At 43.7% G+C, this 16287-nt stretch overlaps 1 protein-coding gene across 1 annotated transcript in view; it reads right to left on the bottom strand.

Annotated features, from left to right (window-relative positions):
* Positions 1–2: 2 nt before the first annotated feature.
* Positions 3–16287, bottom strand: part of LOC110497639 (cation channel sperm-associated auxiliary subunit beta) — a 42676-nt gene continuing 26391 nt past the window's right edge. The window contains exons 14-28 of the mRNA XM_021573883.3: positions 14144–14284; positions 13816–13960; positions 10022–10173; positions 8917–9107; positions 8289–8485; positions 5816–5998; positions 5418–5558; positions 3755–3897; positions 3244–3441; positions 3033–3143; positions 2738–2848; positions 1817–1958; positions 853–953; positions 562–636; positions 3–426 (exon numbers count right to left, since the gene is read on the bottom strand). Of these exons, the coding sequence (XP_021429558.3) occupies positions 205–426; positions 562–636; positions 853–953; positions 1817–1958; positions 2738–2848; positions 3033–3143; positions 3244–3441; positions 3755–3897; positions 5418–5558; positions 5816–5998; positions 8289–8485; positions 8917–9107; positions 10022–10173; positions 13816–13960; positions 14144–14284 (2253 nt within the window). The 3' untranslated portion in view covers positions 3–204. The remainder of the gene's footprint in view (positions 427–561; positions 637–852; positions 954–1816; positions 1959–2737; positions 2849–3032; positions 3144–3243; positions 3442–3754; positions 3898–5417; positions 5559–5815; positions 5999–8288; positions 8486–8916; positions 9108–10021; positions 10174–13815; positions 13961–14143; positions 14285–16287) is intronic.

The following is a 16287-nucleotide window of genomic DNA, read 5'->3' as shown; positions in this document are numbered from 1 at the left end:
GCATGTGTTTTTCCTTTAATTTGTACCTTTTCATCTTTGCTAGTTTCTTTCAATCTTTCCCAAATACAAATGTCATGGAACACAAATTTGAAAAAAGGATCAATCTGAACACTAAAAACATTTACATCTCATACTTAGGTTAAAAGGCTAAAAATGGAACGTACAACTCTATAACACACTCTTACAATGCCGAACTGTAAAATCCTACTCGGGTCCCTGTGTCGTGGTAGAGTTCTGGGTTCTGGTTGGCGAGATGGTGGGCTTGTGTTTCTTGAGGAGGGTTTTGATGCTGCTCTTGGTTGGCATGGCAACACCGTTGTATATGAGAAGGAAGCCAAAGAGCAGCAGGCCTCCCAGGATGATGGCTGCCATGTTGTTGACGAGGTGTTGGGTTGGGAACGCCAGCGGAGGCTCGTCTACGTAGATCTACCCGTATGGAAAGAGAGAGAAAGCGAGAGCGAGAAAGGAAGGAGAGAAATAGGTGAGGGCCGGAGGTTATCTTGCTCTTCCTCTTTTTTTATTCGTTACTGACTTCAGTGTAAAAGCTACAAGGTTCCTCACCTGTACCTCCTCCACCAGGTCACACAACACAACTCCAGGAATGACAGAGATACGGAAGTGGAAAAGCTCAGAGCCCTGTGGAAAATAATGGTGGTGGTTGTTAGGTTGGAGAAATATTATATTTATAACATTGTCATAATGAAACCCCAGATGGAAACTGCTATTTCATAGCACAATTCGCATGACTGAAATGACAGTATGTCTATGCAGACGTTTTCAGATTACACTCAACTGTTTCACAATTTATATTCAATTTATGTCATATAGTCAGGGAGACTGTAGATGATTTACATATAGGCTGATCTGCAGTCCTTCTGGGTTGTAGAGATTGTTCTTTAGACTGTCTTCAAGATATTGTCTCATCCTGTCCATGGTGGGGGTGGCATGGGTCCCTACCAACACAAAGGATGGGAAAGACGGGTTAACAACAGAGAATGTGTGTTTCACTATAGTGCACTAGAGACCTGCCATTAGGCAACATTTTGCAAGGGAAGTCATGATCACACCCTTTTCTGGTTGAAATCAGTTTTTCTGGTTGAAAATATATTTTTCACATTTTAAAGTTGCAATCCTGAATGGTGAAACTGCCACGTCCGTTTGGGATATTACAAAAACAATTTGTAGTTTTTACCCCTTTTTCGCCCCAATTTAGTGATATCCAATTGGTTGTTACAGTCTTGACACTGTGCCCGCTTAACCCGTAGGCCAGCCGTGTCAGTGGGATCGAACTTGGATCTGTAGTGACGCCTCTAGCACTGCGACGCAGTGCCTTAGACTGCTGCCCCACTCGAGAGGCCCCAACAACAAAATACGTTACTGCAAACAACAAACGCTGTTTTTTTCCAGACTCGGACATCATTTGGGGGACCGAGTGGCACAGCATTCTAAGGCACTGCTTCGCAGTGCTAGAGGCGTTACTACAGAGCCGGGTTCGCTCCCGGGCTGTATCACAACCCGGCCATGATCGGGAGTCCCATAGGGCGGAGCACAATTGTCATCCGGGTTAGGGAAGGGTTTGGTCGGGGTAGGCCATCATCTTAACTGACTTGACAAGTTAAATAAAAATTGAACATGCGATAGAACAGCAGAATGTGTACTGCAAATTATATATTTTTTACTCGACGCGCCTCGCCTTCATTTCAGCCACAAAACAAAAACAAAGGTGCTGGGGCGGACAGTGGTGCTGTTTCCCCTAAAGCTGATTCCATCTTTAAAAACATCCTTATATTGCAAAACCTTCTGGGATGAGACTGACCTGTGACCTTCCAGCTGGTCCGGTTGTTGACCTCTGTGACAGTAACAAAGTAAGGAGAGCAGAGCGGGTGGTCAGCGTGGTTGGTTCTCCTCAGGAACAGGGTGATTTTGAAGTCAGTCACAGGAAACGTTAGCCTCAGCACCTACAGTACAACACAGAGGACATGGGAAAGACTAAAATACTTTTTAACCAATATACGATTTTTATATGATTTCATTCATGTTCGCAGCCGACAAGACTGAATTATGCAGAATGCACAGTTACATTAAGACAATAATTTAATATATTCCACTAAGTGGTACTAAATATGAGTGTATAGCATATTCAATATTGTTTTGTGTTATAAATGTTACAATATTTAATGTATAGTACCAGTCAGAAGTTTGGACACACCTACTCATTCAAGGGTTATTCTTGATTTATCTATTTTCTACATTGTAGAATAATAGTGAAGACATCAAAACTATGAAATAACACATATGGAATTTGCTTATTGAAGCTGTTCTTGCCATAATATGGACTTGGTCTTTTACCAAATAGGGCTATCTTCTCTATACCACCCCTACCTTGTCATAACACAACTGATTGGCTCAACGCATTAAATAAAGAAATTCCACAAATGAACTTTTAACAAGGCACACCTGTTTATTGAAATGCATTCCAGGTGACTACCTCAGGAAGCTGGTTGAGAGAATGCCAAGAGTGTGCAAAGCTGCCATCAAGGCAAAGGGTGGCTACTTTGAAGAATATAAAATATTTTTTGATTTGGTTACTACATGATTATTTCATAGTTTTGATGTCTTCACTACTATTCTACAAAGTAAAAAAATAACAGGTCCAAACTTTTGACTGGTACTTTATATGTAATTGTTTTGTTTTCGGAAGACATTGATGATTGATCACACTGATGCAGATGTGTACCCTCTGTCTGCAGTCAGAGTTGATGGCTAGAGGAGAGACTTTCAGTATGTCTGTGCAGCCACATTCCTCTGCGGACCTTTTCCCTGCACACTGCTTATACCGACCAGAGTTCTGGAGGAAGGCACACAATTTGTCACCCACAGACACTATGTATCACAGCTTACACCCAATGCGAAACACAACACAGAAGCACACATAGACACTTGGTTAAGTTACACTGCACAACAATACAAGACTTGCTCAGCTTGGAGACAAGGTAGTGCTGACGTGCGTGAACCTTGTGACCTGTGCTCACCTTGGAGATGGGGTAGTGCTGTCTGGGGCGGGGATGACTTGGGTCAGCGTTATAGATGTTGTCTGAGGTTGGGATTAAAACACCTAGTTGGGAGGGAGGCCGGTAGTTCACCTGAAGCACACACACACACACGCATCTCATTATCTGCACACAGGTCAACTAATAAAACATTGATCGCATGCCTGTAACCCAGTGTGTCTCTATCTCTCACAGGCAGGTTGAAGAGCCTCTTGTTGTCCATGTGATCCTCTGGATCCGCGTGGATCCATTCGTGGTCACTGATTGGCTGTTGGGAGACATAGACGATTTGGAGTCCCTCGGGGCAGGAGTTCTGTAGCGTGAAGGTGAAGGAGGAGGACCTACACAACAGAGAGGCTTCTGGGATGTATACCGTCACTGTGGTGGTTGCCTAGGGGCAGAGGGAAATATATCAACACAATACAATGGAGGAACAGACTTTAGACAACTGCATTCAGCAGGGTTGGGGTTCCATTTTCATTCAGTCAATTCAGGAATTAAACTGAAATTCCAATTCCAATTCTTTCAATTAAAAAAATGGAATTGGAATTTCAGGTAAATTCCAGAATTGAGTGAATTGAAATGGAATTGACCTATACCCTGATATACTGTATGCAACTACAAAATGTTTTTAATGTTATTAGTAGTCTATATAGGCAAACGTGAGGATGATATGAGGGTGATTTGGAGTATTGGGGGTATACCTTCTTGCAGAGGTGACTGAAGGCGGTGAGGGTGAGCATGTGGTTGTTGGTGTCGTCCCAGGAGTGTCTGGCTGTGACTCGGATGGCCAGAGGGTTGGTCAGAACCACACGCATGAACTTCTTATGGTACACCATGGACAAAGCTGCACACACACAGGTTTTGTTAGAACGAGAGCATTAAAGCTGGACTCCTTAAGTGGTGAAACTGTTTGGGATATTACAACAAAGAGGTTACTGCAAAAACCAGACATCATTGAACACGCGTGACAGAACAGCAGAATAAATCAACACAAAATGACCACACTGAAGGAGGCCCTGTTTCCCCTAATGCGGATCTCAATCTTAAACTATAGACTACCCTTTCAAAATAATGTAAACAGTGATACACAGTGAATAGGAATTGGTGTTAGGTTCTAATTCTCAGACTAAAAACTCGGACACTATGAAAGCTTAAACCAAGTGTATTCTTCCCCGGAGGAATCAATACAGCTGCATTAGACGAAGACGTTGTTCACACAAGCACTGATATCTAACCATTTCTCCCAGGCTGAGTCTCCTCCTACACATCTGAACAAACATGGCATCTTTACTGCTAGGCAGGAAACGAAGTAATACGGCCATAAGCTTTTCTTTCTGCCTTAATGTGACCTGACCTCGACCAACTTCATCACTAATCCATGGCTCTCTCCCCTTATCAACGCCTGCCACATGTGATCGCTTTCTCTGCACTCAGCACATTACAAGCTTAATTGCTGTAGTGGAAACGTCCTGTATTTACCAAATCATCAGAGCAAACCACCACACAAGTCAGAGTTATCATAAAGTCCATCTTTAATTATATGAGCTCCATCACAGCCCTGTGACTCTCAGATCAATTCAGTGTCTATAAATGAATTATCTGAGAGTCCTTACAAAACAGTTCTTAGTATCATTTATAGCCAAGACACACCCATCTCAACTCACATGACGAATAACAGATCTTAGGAACATTACAAAGGAAGACTTTACTTGAGAGAGGAGTATCCCATAGCCAGACAGCATTAGCTATAAATTATCGTTCAGTTTGCTCTCCTAAAACGAGGTTCTACTTCTCGTTCTTGGTACAACATAGTACCAAGACATTAGGTTATATATCAATTGTCATTTTAGACACTCCCATTCTGGACAAGCTCACGGAGACACAGTGACTGGCACACAGACATTGTGGAGCCAAGAGATAATTGGTTCCCCCTCAATCAATCCATTCACATGGTTTAAAAGATATGTTTACATATGAAGACAAGCTTGACCTCTCCCCTCTCTGCGGCCCAAGTAACTGAACCCTGACAGAGAACAGATAACTGCAACCGGGCCAACAGTATTATCCAAAAATAGACATTCTAATGACATATCTCACATAAGCATGCAATAAAATAAATAAAACATATTATTTATAAATGTTACCTAAATAATTCTGATTCCGCCACGACATTGCACACACTATATACCTTCCTCCCACAGATAACCATTTACTTCTGGTGTAGACCCTCTAAACCCTAGCACTCAATATTTCAATAGGATACCTGATAATTAACCCTATCCCAAGTTTAGGAGTTAGTACCCAGAATCCATCATTGGTAAGAACCCAGACACCACACACCTCAACCCCACCACCACTACTCACAGTAATCGGACATGAAGGCCTTGAAGGTGAAGTTAAGCTTTTCTCTGACGTTGATCCTCATCAGAGCGTTATTCCTCACACCGTTCAATGACTGCAGGGCGTGACGACATGGCCCCTCCTTCATCCCCCAGCTCCCCCGGCCTAGATGGATAAACGGATGGATCTATTTCACACATTTAAAACACATAAAGGGTTGGTTTCCCATATCTAGATTAAGTCTCATCTTGGATTAAGAAGCACTTTCAATGGAGAATCTCTTATCAAGCATACTTTTTAGCCCAGGACCAGGCTTAATCTGTATACAGGAAACGAGCCCATAGACTTACCTCAGGCGAGTACTACAACAATACACATTCAAAATCATTGAGGATGAAATAACACACAATAAACACAGTAACCTGCAGAGTGGAAGAGCAGCCACTCTCCTGACCGGTGGCTGGTCAGGGGGAGCACTAGGGCTGGCATGGTGGGTTTGGCTAGGGCACTGCCGCTGGGCAGCAGCCCTGTGATGAGGTAACTGCTGAAGCCTGGTGCTACCACAGCCTTCCCCACGTGGGACAAATTAAACCCCTGGGACGGATCTGGACAAGACAGGACAGGACAGCTCAGAGTTCACCACAGGAGAAACAGCAGCAGGGTTGACTAAAGCAGTGTTTACCACAGAATAATGAGTGTTATCATCTAAGAAATCAAATCAAATCAAATGTTATTGGTCACATACACATGGTTAGCAGATCTTAATGCGAGTGTAGCAAAATGCTTGTGCTTCTAGTTCCGACAGTGCAGTAATATCTAACAAGTAATCTATCAATTCACCAACAACTACCTAATACACACAAATCTAAAGGTGTGAATGAGAATATGTACATGTAAGTATATGGATGAGCGATGGCCGAGCAGCATAGGCAAGGTGCAATAGATGGTATAAAATAGAGTATATACATGTGTGATATGAGTAATGTAAGATATGTAAACATTATTAAAGTGGCATTGTATAAAGTGACTAGTGATCAATTTGTTAAAGTGGCCAGTGATTGGGTCTCAATGTAGGCAGCAGCCTCTCTGAGTTAGTGATGGCTGTTTAGCAGTCTGATGGCCTTGAGATAGAAGCTGTTTTTCAGTCTCTCGGTCCCTGCTTTGACACACCTGTACTGACCTCACCTTCTGGATGGTAGCGGTGTGAACAGGCAGTGGCTCGGGTAGATGATGTCCTTCATGATCTTTCTGGCCTTCCTGTGAAATCAGGTGCTGTAGGTGTCATGGAGAGCAGGTAGTTTGCCCCCGGTGATACGTTGTGCAGACTGCACCACCAGGCTGTGATACAGCCCGACAGGATGCTCTTGATTGTGCATCTGTAAAAGTTTGTCAGGGTTTTGGGTGAAAAGCCAAATTTCTTCAGCCTCATGCGGTTGATGAGGCACTGTTGCGCCTTCTTCACCACACTGTCTGTGTGGGTGGACTATTTCAGCTTGTCTGTGATGTGTACGCCGAGGAACTTAAAACTTTCCACCTTCTCCACTGCTATCCCGTCGATATGGATAGGGGGGGGGGGGGTGGTGCTCCCTCTGCTGTTTCCTGAAGTCCACGATCATCTCCTTTGTTTTGTTGACGTTGAGTGAGAGGTTGTTTTCCTGACACCACACTCCGATTGCCCTTACCGCTGAGCACGCACCCTTGTGGGGCCCCAGTGTTGAGGGTCAGAGAAGTGGAGATGTTATTTCCTACCTTCACCACCTGGGGGCGGCCCGATTGAAAGTCCAGAACCCAATTGCACAGGGCGGGGTTGAGGCCCAGGGCTTCCAGCTTGATGATGAGCTTGGAGGGTACTATGCTGTTGAATGCTGAGCTGTAGTCAATGAACAGCATTCTTACATAGGTATTCATTTGGTCCAGATGGGATAGGGCAGTGTGCAATGTGATGGTGATTGCGTCGTCTGTGGACCCGTTGCGGCGGTATGCAAACTGAAATGGGTCTAGGGTGGCCGGTAAGGTAGTCTCTCAAAGCACTTCATAATGACAGAAGTGAGTGCTACGGGGCGGTAGTCATTTAGTTCAGTTATCTTTGCTTTCTTGGGTACAGGAAAAATGGTGGCCATCTTGAAGCATGTGGGGACAACAGACTGGGATAGGGAGAGATTGAATATGTCTGTAAACACACCAGCCAGTTGGTCTGCGCATGCTCTGAGGATGCGACTAGGGATGCCGTCTGGGCCAGCAGCCTTGCAAGGGTTAACACGTTTAAATGTTTTACTTATGTCAGCCACGGCGCAGTCCTTGTTAGCGGGGCTGCGACGGTGCTACTGTATTATCTTCAAGAGGGCAAAGAAGGTGTTTAGTTTGTCTGGAAGCATGACGTCTGTGTCCGTGACGTGGCTGGTTTTCTTTTTGTAGTCTGTAATTACCTGTAGACCCTGCCACATACGTCTCGTGTCTGAGCCGTTGAATTGCGACTCCACCTTGTCCCTGTACTGGCATTTAGCTTGTTTGATTGCCTTGCAGAGGGAATAACTACACTGTTTATCTTAACTTCAAGTGTGCACACTTACATTTAATCTTCCTTCAAATAGATCTGGCAAGTCAGACAGCTCATAGTTTACCCCAGGAGAAACCGAAGCAGGCTGGGTTAAATAAAGCTATGAGTTGTGAGTAGTGCTTGATTTATTTTGGATCGTGTCTTAAGACTCATGACGAGAGATTGAGATCGTAGCTAGAAATATCATATTCATTTACTTGGAAGGATAGGAAAATATCTGAAATGTAGCATGATTCTGTTAGAATTTCAGAACTAGTAAGCAGCACAAAATACGTTTGGGAATCACTAAATGTAAATGAACTAACAAGTCCGTTGATGCTATCTTTCTTTCCAGTTACCTAAGTCTTTGAGCTGCAGTGTAACAATGAGCCCCTCGGGCTCCCCCTTCTTCACCAACAGGTCATATAACTGCACAGGCTCCGCATTCAAGCTGGCTCCTTTGATTGGCTCCAGGATCTCCCCGACGACAACCCCGGAGAACCCCTTCAGATAGTGAGTCCGGAACACCTCTGTGATCACCACCATGCCACCGTCACTGGGGGAGAACACACACACAGACATGTATGGACATGCACACACGCACATCTGGAGGACACTGATGGCATTTACTAAGACACATAAGACAATACAAAGATATAAAGACACTCAATAGTAGATAGGAAAGTCAATATGAGATAAGAAAGTCAATACTAGATCAGGAAGTCAATATTAGATAAGAAAGTCAATAATAGATAAGGAAGTCAATATTAAAGTCAATATTAGATAAGGATGTCAATATTAGATAAGGAGGTCAATATTACATGTAGACAAGGAACAAGTGTCTAAAATAGTTCAGAAGATCCACAAGATGACAGGTTAAAGAGATTTGGAACATGTGAGAGGTAAATGTATGGTTGAGGATAGTATTGAACAGGTGAAAAGGAAATGGGGAGTAGGGAGAGACTAGGGCTAGTGTCCCCCCCCCACCTGAAGTAGATGACCTTGCCCACGTGGTCAGGTGAGAAGTGGCTGGCAGGTGCCACGGTGAGAGGGTTGTTCCTGCCCTGGCGGTTGTTTCCGTTAGCATGGTCATTGATGACAGCGTTCTCGTGGAGCAGGACTGTGTGGTCTGTGGTGTACTGGAGGGCCAGGGCTTTGTCAAAACTCATCTCATGTTTCTATTGGGACACAAACACACAGTAAGGTTCAAAATCAAGATATCAGTGTATGTCTGCAACAGGCCTGACAGACAGGATAATATCGTATTGGCCAGTATAAACAACAGATGATGTGCTATAAAGCCATTTCTACACCAACAGCTGTCAAAAACTGCAGTAACCCGATTCTTATTGCGTGTAGACCGAAGAATCTGCCGGGACTGAATGGGATATGTGAGATAACGAGCTGCAGTAGTTCTGGTCTTTGGGTTTTGGCACTGGTTATATGGACGTATCAGAATTGTGCGAAGGCAACTCTCAATTTCAAACACATTTTGACCCAGAAGTTAATCAGGCAGTTGACCAAATTACGCAAGATTTTACTTCTGGGTTAACTAACATTAGTCTGAGGACAGTGTCTACACTAACTGGGTCCTGTTCAGTTGGGAATAGTGCCTCTGTGTTTCAAAATCTCCCGACTGAACAGGCCGTTGGTCTGTACTGTTATGAGGTGGTCAATCTCGATGGCCCTGTAGCTAAAGCGCAATTCCACAGTGACAGAATGATGCTGAGACTCAAACTTTTCACCTTAAAATGCATGTTAAGTTAAACAAACCATACAACTCTATGCACAAGGACCACTTTTAACCAGATCACTTTTTTTGTGCCATCATTCTGTTACCAAACTGTGCATCTGCACTGTTCTTCAAGTAAATGTGTTTTTGTAAAAATGTCTGTGGAAATTCTTAAAAGGTGTCTTTGTGCATTGAGATGCATGGTCTGTTTAACTTTGCAATCCTTGGATTTTGTTTGGCATACATTTTAAAGTGAAACATCTGAGTCTCAGCATCATTATGTTACCGTGAAATTGACCTAAAGCATCCTGGGGTTGTGTTGAGTAGGGCATACCGTAGCAAAATGTTTGCAACACTGACCTCTATGAGGTGGTCTATCTCGATGTTCCTGTAGCTAAAGCCACTGGGTTTGTCTTTGTCCAGCTGAACAGCAATTAGGATACCCATGTGACCACACAGTAGAGTACTGGCTACATCCAGGGTCTCGTTCAACCACGCATACCTGGCAAGACCTTCAGGAGGACAAAAATGGGTGGGGATGGGGGAGATGGGATGTGATGGGAATTCTGTCAGGTTCAAGTAGGGCTGTGGCGGTCATGAAATTTTGTCAGCTGGTTATTGTCATGCAAAAGACTGCCGGTCTCATAATTAACATCTCCAGGCTTCCATGCATATAAGACGCTGATGGGACATCTGCATTTAAAATAGCTGAATAAATCAATTTAATATACACCATCACAATAAATCCATTATTTATTTTAGGCAGGTCTAAAGAAAGATTATATGAAGAATATGTATTTTTAGAAGAACAGAATATGAGTTGGCCTACTGTATGTTATCTGGCTATGCTCCATGCCTTAGGCTGGACGCTTGTTCATTTAGCAGACTAGATATAAAATAATGCCACGGCACTTATTAGCATATTACATGATTTTATAGTAACTAGAATATAATTGAACTTAGCTGAATAAAATGGAACGGATATTTTTCCCATTCCGGAGCGAGTGCACATGGCTATGTTGAGCGTAAAAGTGATCATTTGAAACAGGTCATATACAATAGATTTAGAGTTATTTGGCAAAGCTTGCAGTCTGTTCCATGCCTCAGTCTGCACACTTTGTTCTCTCATTAAGTGATCATATTTTCCCTATTCTAAATGTAATCTTGCTTTTACTATCATGTAAAATTAGTTTTAATTTAGAATGGGCCATTATCAAATGGGCAGAAACAGGGGCATGGGAAAAAAGACATGTCCTCCATTTGCACTCGAATAGTGAATGGAGGCAACTTGTTAGCTGGTTTGGTTATTTGGAGAAAGGAATGAAGGAAAATATGGAAACGTATAGTGGTGAGATATTCTGTAGCTAAAGGTAATGCCCTATATTACTAGGCATTTCAAAATCAAATACAAATTCATATACAGTGCATTCGAAAAGTTTTCAGACCCCTTGATTTAGAATTCAAGGCACACTCAACCAGCCCGGCTACCACAGCATTATGCAGCGATACGCCATCCCATCTGGTTTGCACTTAGTGGGTCTATCATTTGTTTTTCAACAGGACAATGACCCAACACACCTCCAGGATCTGTAAGGGCTCTTTGGCCAAGGAGTGACGGAGTACTGCATCAGATGACCTGGTCTCCAAAATCACTTAACCTCAACACAATTGAGTTGGTTTGGGATGAGTTGGAGGAGTGAAGGAAAAGCAGCCAACAAGTGCTCAGCATATGTGGGAACTCTTTCAATACTGTTGGAAAAGCATTCCAGGTGAAGCTGGTTGAAAGAATGCCAAGAGTGTGCAAAGCTGTCTTCAAGGCAAAGTGTGGCCACTTTGAAGAACCCAAATATATTTTGATTTGTTTAACACTTATTTGGATACTACATGATTCCATATGTGTTATTTCATAGTTTTGATGTCTTCACTACTTTGTACAATGTAGAAAATAGTAAAAATAAAGAAAAACCCTTGAATGAGGTGTGTCCAAACTTTTGACTGGTACTGTACATAAGTATTCAGACCCGTTACTATGAGACTCGAAATTTAGCTCAGGTGCATCCTGTTTCCATTGATTATTATTGAGACATTTCTACAACTTGATTGGAGTCCACCTGTGGTAAATTCATTTTATTGGATATGATTTGGAAAGTCACACACCTGTCTATATAAGGTCCCACAGTTGACAGTGCATGTCAGAGCAAAAACCAAAAACCGACGACCCTAAACAAACAGCCAAGACAACGCAGGAGTGGCTTTGGGAAAAGTCTCTGAATGTCCTTGAGTGGCCCAGCCAGAGCCAAGATTCTTGAACCCGATCGAACATCTCTGGAGAGACCTGAAAATAGCTGTGCAGCAACGTTCCCATACAATCTGACAGAGCTTGAGAGGATCTGGAGAGAAGAATGGGAGAAACTCCCCAAATATAGGTGTGCCAAGCTTGTAGCGTCATACCCAAGAAGACTCGAGGCTGTAATCGCTGTCAAAGGTGCTTCAACAAAGTACTGAATAAAGGGTCTGAATACTAATGTAAATGTGATATCATAAAAAAAAAAAAAGTTTTATACATTTGCTAACATTTCTAAAAAACTGCTTTTGCTTTGTAAATATGGGGTATTGTGTGTAGATTGGTGAGGGAAATGTTTTTTTTAAATACATTTTAGAATACGTCTGTAACGTAACAAAATGTGGAAAAGGTCAAGGGGTCTGAATACTTTCCGAATTAACTTTATACTGAACAGAAATTAAACGCAACATGTAAAGTGTTGGTCCCATGTTTCATGAGCTGAAATAAAAGATCCCAGAAATGTTCCATATGCACAAAAAGCTAATTTCTTTACATCCCTGTTAGTGAGCATTTCTCCTTTGCCAAGATAATCCATCCACTTGACAGGTATGGCATATCAAAAAGCTGATTAAACAGCATGATCATTACACAGGTGCATCTTGTGCTGGGGACAATGAAAGGCCACTCTAAAATGTGCAGTTTTGTCACACAACACAATGCCACAGATGTCTCAAGTTTTGAGGGAGCATGCAATTGGCTTGCTGACTGCAGGAATGTCCACCAGAATTGAATGTTCATTTCTCTACCATAAGCCGCCTCCAACGTCATTTTAGAGTATTTGGCAGTACGTCCAACCAGCCTCACAAGCTGGTTGAACTGTAGGTTCGCCGCCCTGCACAATCAATGAACCAACAGCATTGCCTAGGCCTATATGTTCTCTCCCAGACTCATGAATAGAACGTTTGCAGCGTAGCATAAGGGAACCAGCCCATCCAGTATGGATAATAAGTCCATACTCAAAGGCGATTACTACAATTAGTTACATTTTGGAGTATAGGCAACACCAATTATGTACCAAAGACATCTTAAATCAGTTTTTAAAAACAAAATATTTTTCTGCCATTCGTAATATGCGGTAGGCTCTCTATTGTATAACGTCACAATCATTATTTTAAATCAGGTTTTTTTTCCGGGATCGGGCTCATAGGCCTATCCGTATTTATAAACTCTATGCGTATGGGTGTTTTGAAATTAATCATCACCTTAGAAAGCGCTGTCCATTTAGTTGTGTTTGGCTTTGAAACAACATCCACAACGACCACGTTTTCCACTCAGTTTCAACCTGTTGTTGAACTTCTTTCTTCAAAGTGATCAATCACAGTGAGGTGAGTTTTAAAAGCATGACACTGTTTTGATTATAAGTGTTTGCCGTGATTTTCAATTGTATTTGCATTGATGTCAGAGTGGTTAGAGGGACAATAGAGCCCTGAGTACCAGACCATTAGTGACCTGATGATCGTTAGCGAGTTGGGTACTACCAACATGTGTCCTGAGTGCATAAGAGGAGATTATCGTGACTCAGCGGTCACGTGGAATTTAACTGCGGGCATGACTCATGACTGCCGATGTGGCGGTAATAGGGTCTCCACAACAGCCCTGGGCTCAAGCCTACATCCTGCAGCATATTCTTTAGGAGTTGATGGTGGTGTTCCAGGTTGTCTGTTCTGCAGTCACCCTGTTCTCAGAAGGGTTCCCAAACAAACACGGTTCCTTCCTGAGTAGTTGCAAACTTCTCCAGGAGATTGGATCATTTGGGAAGCACGACTGCAAGAAAAGATAACCTGGAACGTCACTGTTGTTGTTGTCCCACCTGACTTCATGATGTAGAGGTTTCCATGGTCAGTGAAGAACACTACCACGCCAATGACAGTACAGCTCAGCGCGTCTATCACGATCTGGTTGTCTAGAGAGAACACCCACGTGAAGGTAGAGCCTCTATCTGACGAAGTCCACACCTAAAAACAACGCAATACACAGACAGAGGTTGGGTAAGGGAAATACATTATGGTTTCAAATTCATCATACTTAGACAGGACCCTGAGTTTTCCTACCTCCGGTATTTTTTATTTTGTCAAGTTATTTGAACTCTGTGTGCGTGAGTATGCATGTGTGCGATGTATGTGTGTGTGTGCTGTCACCTCTGAGCCGTACAGGATAACATGGTTGTCCAACAGGAAGATCCCTCTGGGCTGGAAGTCTAGAATCACCGGGGGGAACTTGGTGTGACGCTGAAAGAGTTCCTCTGCCTTTACACCAAACACTGACACCATCGCACCCTCCTGTTGGAGGAGAGAGATACACAATATAATTTAATGATCATACTATCTGGGGATAGTGGATTTTTACTTGACTCAAATTGAATCAATCAAATCAATCTCAAACAAAGCAAATGGAATCCACACTTAATGGATTGCACTCACTTTGTATGAATTGTACTATACACTGAGTGTATAAAACATGAAAAACACCTTTCCATGACATAGACTGACCAGGTGAATCCAGGTAAGAGCTATGATCCCTTATTTATGTCAATTGTTAAATCAACTTCAATCAGTGTAGATAAAGAGGAGGAGACAGGATAAAGAAGGAGTTTTATGCCTTGAGACAATTGAAACATTGTGTCACACCCTGATCGGTTTCACCTGTCTTTGTGCTTGTCTCCACCCCGCTCTAGAGTTCGCCCATCTTCCCCATTGTCTTGTCTGGTCTTACCAGCGTGTTTTCCTGTTTCTCAAGTGTTTGTTTCCTAGTCTTCCCGGTTCTGACCATTCTGCCTGCACTGACCTGAGCCTGCCTGCCGTCCTGTACCTGCCTGACTCTGACCTGTTTACGAACCTCTGCCTGCCCTGACCCCGAGCCTGCCTGCCGTCCTGTACCTGCCTGACTCTGACCTGTTAAGAACCTCTGCCTGCCCTGACCATGAGCCTGCCTGCCGTCCTGTACCTGCCTGACTCTGACCTGTTTACGAACCTCTGCCTCCCCTGACCCCGAGCCTGCCTGCCTGACTCTGACCTGTTTACGAACCTCTGCCTGCCCTGACCCCGAGCCTGCCTGCCGTCCTGTCCCTGCCTGACTCTGACCTATTTACGAACCTCTGCCTGCCTGCCGTCCTGTACCTGCATGACTCTGACCTGTTTACGAACCTCTGCCTGCCCTGACCCCGAGCCTGCCTGCCGTCCTGTACCTGCCTGACTCTGACCTATTTACGAACCTCTGCCTGCCTGCCGTCCTGTACCTGCATGACTCTGACCTGTTTACGAACCTCTGCCTGCCCTGACCCCGAGCCTGCCTGCCGTCCTGTACCTGCATGACTCTGACCTGTTTACGAACCTCTGCCTGCCCTGACCATGAGCCTGCCTGCCGTCCTGTACCTGCATGACTCTGACCTGTTTACGAACCTCTGCCTGCCCTGACCATGAGCCTGCCTGCCGTCCTGTACCTGCATGACTCTGACCTGTTTACGAACCTCTGCCTGTTCTCGACCTGCCCTTTGTTATGAAATGATTGAGAACTGTATTATCCGCATCCTGTGTTTGCATCTGGGTCATATCCTGAGTCGTGATACATGGATTGTGTACGTGTGCCATTCAGAAGGTGAATGGGCAAGACAAAAGATTTACATGCCTTTGAACGGGGTACAGTAGCATGTGCCAGGTGCACAGGTTTGTGTCAAGTTTCCCGTGTGTTCACCTAAAGGACATCCAGCCATCTTGGCACAACTGTGGGAAGCAATTGAATCAACATTGGCCAGCTTGTCACGAACCTCGCCGAAGATGGTGCCTCTTCCTGTTCGGGCGGTGCTCGGCGGTCGTCGTCGCCGGCCTATTAGCTGCCATCGATTCCCTTTCCGTTTGTTTTGGGTTATTGGGTAATTGGGTACACCTGTTTAGTATTAGGTTTTGTTTGTAGGGTATTTAAGGGCACTAGGCCCGCTGGGTATTTGTGCGGGCTTGTTATTGTTACTCTGTGTTTGATGGTGTGATTTATTTTTGTGTATTTATTCTCCGGACTAGTTTGTCCTGTTTTGGACTGGCAACATACAGTGCCTTGCGAAAGTATTCGGCCCCCTTGAACTTCGCGACCTTTTGCCACATTTCAGGCTTCAAACATAAAGATATAAAACTGTATTTTTTTGTGAAGAATCAACAACAAGTGGGACACAATCATGAAGTGGAACGACATTTATCGGATATTTCAAACTTTTTTAACAAATCAAAAACTGAAAAATTGGGCGTGCAAAATTATTCAGCCCCCTTAAGTTAATACTTTGTAGCGCCACCTT

Source organism: Oncorhynchus mykiss, chromosome 19 (assembly GCF_057628025.1).
Source record: "Oncorhynchus mykiss isolate SJ-2025 chromosome 19, ASM5762802v1, whole genome shotgun sequence".
Lineage (NCBI taxonomy): Eukaryota > Metazoa > Chordata > Actinopteri > Salmoniformes > Salmonidae > Oncorhynchus > Oncorhynchus mykiss.
This window is presented reverse-complemented; position numbering and strand designations above follow the sequence as displayed.